Here is an 8277-nt window from a genome sequence, read left to right as displayed (position 1 = left end):
GGAAATTTATTGCATTGAGCTCATTCATTAAAAGAATAAAAAGTCAACAAATAAATGACCTAACATTACACCTCAAATCCCTAGAAAAATAAGAACTAATAAACACCAAAAGCAAAGGAAGACAGAAAATAATTAAAATTATAGGTGAAATCAATGAAATCGAAACAAAAGAAACAATTGAAAAATTGACAAAACAAAAAGTTAGTGGTTCCTTGAAAAAAAATAGATAAAACCCTAGCCATGCTAATAAAGAGAAAAGGAGAGAAAATTCAAATTACTAAAATACAAGATGAAGAAGGAAATATCACAACAGACATGTCTGAAATACAGAAGAGAATTAGAAACTATTTTGAAAATTTATAATCCAATAAAATAGAAAATATAGAAGAAATCAACAAATTTCTAGAGACATATGACCTACCCAAACTGAAGGAGGAAGTCACACACAATATAAAGAGATCAATTTCAAGTAATGAAATAGAAAATGTCATCAAAAACCTACCAACCTAGAAAAGCCCAGGACTAGAGAGATTCTTAGCTGAATTCTACAAGACCTTCAAAGAAGAATTAATACCAATACTCCTCAAATTATTTTATGAAATAGAAATAGAGGGAACACTTCCAAACTCATTCTATGAGGCCAATATCACCCTGATTCCAAAATCAGACAAAAACACACCAAGGAAAGAAAACTTTAGAACAATATCTCTAATAACATATATGTAAAAATTCTCAATAAAATTCTGGCAAATCAAATAAAAAATATATTAAAAAGATAGTGCACCACGATGAAATGGGGTTTGTCCCAGGAATACAAAATTGGTTCAACATTTGGGAATCAATAAATGTAATCCATCATATCAATATGATCATCTCAATAGATGTAGAAAAAGAATTTGATAAATGATAGCACCCCTTCATGTTCAAAACTCAAGAGATTTCTAACTATTGCCTGTGCTAAGTCTTTGTCTTCCATAGTTTTGATTCTACAAAACAGTGACAAACAGAAACACACACACAAAAAGGCTCTACCAAGGACTCCTAAGTATAGTGTCCTTATAAGGGGAGACCTGATATTTCAAAAAATCTGGCTTACCAAAATATAACTTTGACATAATTAATATTACTATAAAAAATTGTTCCCTGGATTCACAACTAGTACCCAAAGTAAATGCTTTTGCCAAATTCTGCAGAATTTCCATACCACATCCACACACTTAGAGGGTTTTGCATTATTTGATGTAATATGTGAGATATCATGGTATCCTTATATCAATATTTCCTTTTTTCGTCTCCTTTACCATCAGCCTTTCAATATAAAACATAGTTAAATGTCTAAAAGTGTGTTTCAAATGGACACTTCTCAATAGGACTGGTGGTTGCAATTCAATATCTTTCCAATTTTATCCATTAAATTTAAACTTCATTTACATGGCCACCTCAACTCATGAAAAACTCATGAATTAAGATTCAGTAAGCTTTTGTTGTAGAGGAAATGTGTGTAAAGGTGGAGTTCGCATATATAATTGTGTGTAGAATTCATCTGGGGTACTCCTTTTACTCTAGCAGGGAACATTGGAGCATTGAGGACCTGAAGATATGGACACAGTGTGTGGACGGAGCTTGTGTGGATCATGTTACAGCAGATCAAGGCTTTCTACATCAGCCAGTGCTGGGGTGCTCAATGGTTTCCATTACAAGTACTCCCTTGTCTGCACAAATTAAGAAATGCTTTAGATAATTAATTGCACTTATTTAAGCTTTTTTTAATTTTATTTAGTAATAAATGCATTAACACTTTTCTCCACTTTTTTCCTACTAGTGTACTTGTAAACAAAATTGTTTTTTTAAAATTTGGAATTTAATATAATGATTGTGATATTACATAAGAAATTTGGCTCATTTTGAATATAAGCATTCCTAGGTAACTTGACATTGATCCTATGTCAGTTATAATTAATGGTTAGCAAAGCATATTCCAGGGAAGACACTAAAATGATTGGAGAGGAATATCTGTGTGAGATGATGTGTTGCCACAAGTGGGCTCAGGGGTGTACATCTGCAATCCCAGTGGCTCAGGACTCTGAGGAATGAGAATCTCAGTCAACTTAGAATGTACCTGAACAACTTAGCCAGACCCTGTTTTCTGTGATTAAATAGAAAAAAAAAAGGGCTGGGGCTGGGCCCTTGGGTTCAACCCTGTTGAAAACAATAGCAACAACAACTTTAAGACGGCCACAAGACAGATACAGGGTTGCTTTCCAAATTCCAGGAAACTGGGGGGAATTTTGGAGTCCAAAGAAGACACACTCTAGGTCAGACACTTAAACATTCCGTCTTTGGTCATTATCAGGCATGACACATCACCATAGACATTACAGAATAAACCCTGGGGGAGGAACAATCAGAAGGCTGACCTCAACTCAATCCCCAAATTAGCTCCCTAACACTGGGTCACTCGTGGACATACTAAAATCCTGGCAGCCGATGTGCCTGAGGAAGGAAGGTGCTCTTCCCTAGTGGACATATTTGACTGTGGGATAAAGTGGGTGGTAACTATCACTCTGTTTACTTCATGGACAAAGAGTGTCTTCCTTTTTCATATTCCAGATGGAGAAAAATATTATTGTGATTATCTCTAAGTATTTGGTAAAAAGTTCTTTAGGATTTGAGTTTCATATGTTTTCAAATTAAACTGACACAATTATGTATTGTTATGGTTAAAGCTTCATCCCAGGGTTTCATAAACTGACTTCCAGACCACTCACTTATAATTGATCAAGCCTTTATTGAAGCACATCGGTGTCAGCTGACCAGAACATAAAGCTGTTCCCCTGATCAGCCCAGAACAATTGCAAGGGCACTCCTTATAAGCCTGAAAACTGCAAAAGGGATGTTCAGAGGGTCTAGCCAATGCAAGCAAGCCAGGTTACAGAAGTGGGACAGTGCAGTCAAGCAGAGGGAAGGCTAACCAATCACAGTTAGCCCAGTCACACCAGTTACAGAAACAGAGCCCCGTTACCCAAGTTACAGAAACAATACCCCATTAGGTAGTTCCATGTTCTTAAAGGTTTCTATAGCAAAAGGAAAAGAACATCTTGCCCCAGTCATGACTCTTCTACTTGGCATGGTTGTTTTACAGGATGAAGTCATAAAACAAAATGGAGTCACATTTGCTCCTACTATTACAGTATCACCATGGTTAAAAAATCTGCTTTACATTTCTCTGTGCAAGAACAGGCTATTTGACTATATGTTATCTCCATGTTTTATTTGTAAATCTTTCCTCTGTGACAGCATCTGAAACAGGTACTTTTTATATATAATGAAAATTTATATATTTACAAATGATTTCAGAACACACAGTGAATTATATTTTAAATGCATTAATAAAGTTACACATTTTATGAAGGATCCATGGAAATGATATGGTAAATTACAAAAATATACCTTATAAAATAACTCAGCTTCTAATGATGTAATAGAACAGTAGACAGTGTAACTTGTAAAGCTCAAATATAAAGAGTATTGTATCTAATTAAGAACCATGATCAATGAAATTAAGATGATTCTGAAATGCAATCTTTATCATTTCCCTGAGAACAACTGTCTTTGCATTACTCTCCTCACAGCTTCCTTTACCTGTTTGTTCCTGAGACTGTAGATGAGAGGGTTCAAGAAGGGAGGTACCATGGTATAAAAGGCAGAGAGAAGTAGGTCCTGGAGTGCGCCAGAGGTTGCTAAAGGCTTCAGGTACACACCTGCACCAGAACTGAGGAACAGGGAAAACACGAGGATGTGAGGGGTGCAGGTAGAGAAGGCCTTCCCTGGGGCTCTGGTGGGAAATTTCAGCACAGCAGCAAATATGCAAATATATGACATGGCAATAAAAGTAAAGCAACCACCACCAACTGCCACAGCCAAAACAAAAAGAATGACCATGTTGCTGGTGGTGTCAGAGCAGGAGAGCCTCATCAGAGAGGGGACATCACAGAAGAACTGGTGGACCACATTTGACTGGCAGAAGGACAGCCAGAATGTGTTCTCAGTGTGCACACCTGCATACAGGAGACCACTGAGCAGGGAAGCCAGGGTCATGCGGACACAAATCTGAGGGTTCATGATGACGGGGTACTGCAGGGGCTGGCAGATGGCCACATAGCGGTCCCAGGCCATGATGGAGAGAAACAGAAGTTCAACACATGCACAGAAAATGACCAGGAAAATCTGTGTTGCACAGCCAGCCACTGAAATGGCCCTGTTGCCAGTGAGAGAATTGACACAGGCATTGGGGACAGTGATGGAAATGTGGCACATGTCCAAGATGGACAGGTTCCTGAGGAAGAAGTACATAGGTGTGTGTAGGTGCTTGTCAGCAGTGGTGACAGTGACAATGAGAACGTTTCCTAACAAGGTATCCAGGTAGGTCATTGGAAATACTGTGAAATAGAGGAAACTCAGATCCCAGCCATCAGGAGAGCCCAGGAGGAGAAATTCAGTTACCATGGTGGAATTGGCCATTTGCTGGAAATTCTAGTTGTCTGGGAAGATAAATAGATGAGAGATAGAAAGGAAAAAATAAAAATATGATTAATACAATTGCTTGGGGCTGGGGTTGTTGTTCAGTCATACAGCACTTGTCTAGCATATGTTAAAAAACATCCATTGACAATGACAATTATTTGAAAAAAATACAATTATTTTATATATTCTTGTTCAAAGTATTTCTTCTATTTCTGTTGCTTTCCTGCAGAGGAAAGTCACTCTTGGTTTTCTGATATGTTTACTCATTTCTGAGCAGAGTGCACCTCCCAGGGCAGGTGTGAAGGTCTGCAGTCCAGAGTCTGGGCGTGACCTGCAGGGCATGTCCTCAGCTCTCCATCAGGCCTCCCCTGACACCTGAGACTCACATGTGGATCATTTTCAGGGGTTTTCCCCTCTTCTCCTGCATGGCCACCTGTCTGACAGTGCATTCTTTAATATTCTCAGATTTATTTACCTTTAATTTATTCCTTGGATATAATTTCCACATTATTTTGCCATTATATCCACAATTAAAATGAATAATTATTTTTTTACTTTTTTAATATAAAGGAAAATATTCATAATGGTGGAGAACATATCTTCATAAACACACACACACACAAAAAAAAAAACTGGGCTCATTTGGAAAGTGTCTCAAGAATTCACTTTCCCACCCAGGCTCACAGGTTCAGTGTTGTGAAAACTGAGGTGACCTGACTGCACTTGGGCTTGCCTGCAGTCCCCCACTCTCACTGCTGCTCCCCAGGACAATCATGATGCTGTCTTATGGCCACAGGACCTCAGCCAGACCAGTCCCAGCCCCCACTGAGGCTTTTTCCTCTCCAACTGAGCAGCATAAGGTCTTTTCAACCTCCTGGTCCCAGCCCAGCTGACACTGACCTAACTTCTACTTTTACCTTGTTCTATTTTTTTTTCATGTTCAGCACCATGAAGTTGAAGCTTCTTTTGTCCAACACATAATTTGCCTTAGTCTTGGTAATACCTTCTATTATATTGCTTTTTTATCCATGTTACAATCCCACAAACTGAAACTAGCTGTAAACCCTAAAAGGAAGGTTTGGCTCATAGTTTGAACACTTCTGTAGCAGTTCAGACCCGTTCACTCCGAGTCACCTGCATCTTCATCTCCTCAGCCCTCTGCAAACTGGGGTCCTCCTCAGCCCCTTGCCAGGTTAACCACACATGTTCTTAGAAAAAAAGACCTTCCTTCTCATCCTGCCTCGGCTCCTCTGGAAGTGTGTGTGTCTCCCAGAGAAATAGGTGGGTGGTCAGACTCAGCTAGGTTGCTGTTAATTTGGTGGTGAGTGTGAAGTTCAAGGGGTCAGTCTAGCTGCAATCTGTTCCTCCTGGCACACACATGAATTCAGCCTGAGGGACCCTCTTGTTCACTGCTGACTTTTTACTGTGATGTATTAATTTCCTTTTCCCTTTAGTAGGTATTGGGCTTTAAAGGAGACTCCACTGGAATTCTTTCCTCTGAAACCTTCTTTATAATCTCTAATTTTTCTTCCAATTTTGTTGAGTGTTAATAATCAATGTGGTATACCACTTTTCAGCCAATCAATATATATTTATCACCCCAAGTCACTGGTGCAAATTCCTTGATTTGGGATCTTGTATTATCCATCATTTTACCTTTCAGTAGCAGTGCATGACTTCCCGTGCAGTGGTTAATAACCTAGCGCCTGGTTCATTGTTCAGACCACTCACTTAGACTGGAAGACAAACCATTAGAAAGCTGACATCAATTCATGAACATAATCAAAGACTGGCCCCTCTCATGGCCAAAGAAGCACAGGCTGCTGTTCCCTGTGGAAAGTTGTGAATGTTGGGACACAGGGTGCATTAACAATTGCCCTCTCTTTAATTCACAGAAAGGAGTCTATTCTTCTTGCCTGGTCCAGATGGAGAAAAATATTACTGTTAAATTCTCTACATTTTGGCTATAATTTCTTTAGGATTTGATTTTTATATATATTTTAAAAGTAAGTAAATTGACACAATTATGGATCACAGTGATTACAAGTAGGTTCTACACTGTTCTGAATAAGAGCAAATTATGTAAGAATAAGCTATGTCCAGATTTGATAGCTAGAGTTTTCTTTGGTGTCAGTATTTGATATAGGGAATTGATATATGGGATGATTCTTTAAAATATATAACCACAATTGATTTCAGCAAATACATTGAATTATATTTAATCATTAAAAGATGCATTGATGAAATTACACATTCTATTATGGGTCCATGGAAATGATATGGTAAGTCACAGAAATATACCTTATGAAATAACTCAGCTTCTAACAATGTAATACAAAGGTAGACACTATAACTTGTAAAGTTCAAACATGAAGAGTATTGTATCTAAATAAGAACCATGATCCATGAAATTAGGATGAAGCTGAAAGGCATCTTCATAATTTCCCTGAGAACAACTCTCTTCCCATTACTCTCCTCACAACTTCCTTTACCTGTTTGTTCCTGAGACTGTATATGAGAGGATTCAGGAAGGGAGGAACCATGGTGTAAAAGGCAGAGAGATTCAGGATCTGGAGTGTGTCAGAGGTTGCTGAGGACCTCAGGTACACACCTGTGCAAGAACTGAGGAAGACGGACACCACGAGGATGTGAGGGGTGCAGGTGGATAAGGCCTTCCCTGGGGCTCTGGTGGGAAATTTCAGCACAGCAGAAAATATGGAAATATATGACATGGCGATAAAAGGAAGCAACCACCACAAATGTCCACAGAAGGGACAAAAATATGGACTTTGTTGCTGGTGGTATCAGAGCAGGAGAGCCTCAGCAGATAGGGGACATCACAGAAGAACTGAGGGACCACGTTTGACCGGTAGATGGACAGCCAGAATGTGTTCCCTTGTCACACCTCCATACAGCAGACCACTGAATAGGGAAGCCAGGGTCATGTGGACACAAATCTGAGGGTTCATGATGAGGGGGTACTGGAGGGGCTGGCAGATGGTCACATTGCAGTCCCAGGCCATGACGGAGAGAATCAAATCTCTACCTATGCACAAAGAGACCAAGAAGATCTGTGTTGCACAGCCATTCACTGAAATGACCCAGTTGAGAGTGAGAGAGTTGACACAGGCATTGAGGACAGTGATGGAAATGAAGCACATGTCCAAGATGAACAGGTTCCTGTGGAAGAAGTACATGGGCGAATGCAGATTCTGGTCAGCAGTGGCGACAATGATGATGAGAAGGTTGCCTAACAAGGTACCCAGGTAGGTAATTGGGAATACTGTGAAATAAAGGAAATTCAGATCCCGGGCATGAGGAGAGCCCAGGAGGAGAAATTCAGTTACCATGGTGGCATTGGCCATTTGCTGCGTACCCTAAAAAGAATGTTTTGCTCATAGTTATAGCACTCCTGCAGCACCTCAGACTGGTTCAATCCTTTGTCACCAAAATTATTATCTCCTTAGCCCTCTGCAACCTGGGTCCGCCTCAGCACCTTGCCAAGTTAACCATACTCACCCCTGGAAAAGAAACCTACCTGATGAGCCTGCTTGGGCTCCTCTGAAAATGTGAATGTCCCCCAAGGTCATTATTGGGTCGCCAGACTCGTGAACATTACTGTTAATTTCACAGTGTAGGTGACATTCAAGGGGTCCTACTTAGTCTACCTGCAATCTTTTGCTAGTCCCATCCACCATTCCTCCCTGACACAAACCTAAATTCACATTTCAGTGACCTCCTTGTTCACACCAT

The 8277-nt window shown here is 39.7% G+C and overlaps 1 protein-coding gene across 1 annotated transcript; it reads right to left on the bottom strand.

The window, feature by feature from the left end:
• Positions 1-3588: 3588 nt before the first annotated feature.
• LOC143641723 (olfactory receptor 14C36-like) lies at positions 3589-4521 on the bottom strand. The gene has a single exon (XM_077109513.1). It carries the CDS (start codon positions 4519-4521, stop codon positions 3589-3591), a length of 933 nt encoding a protein of 310 aa, XP_076965628.1.
• Between the last annotated feature and the right edge of the window lie 3756 nt (positions 4522-8277).

Source organism: Callospermophilus lateralis, chromosome 5 (genome assembly GCF_048772815.1).
Source record: "Callospermophilus lateralis isolate mCalLat2 chromosome 5, mCalLat2.hap1, whole genome shotgun sequence".
Lineage (NCBI taxonomy): Eukaryota > Metazoa > Chordata > Mammalia > Rodentia > Sciuridae > Callospermophilus > Callospermophilus lateralis.
This window is presented reverse-complemented; position numbering and strand designations above follow the sequence as displayed.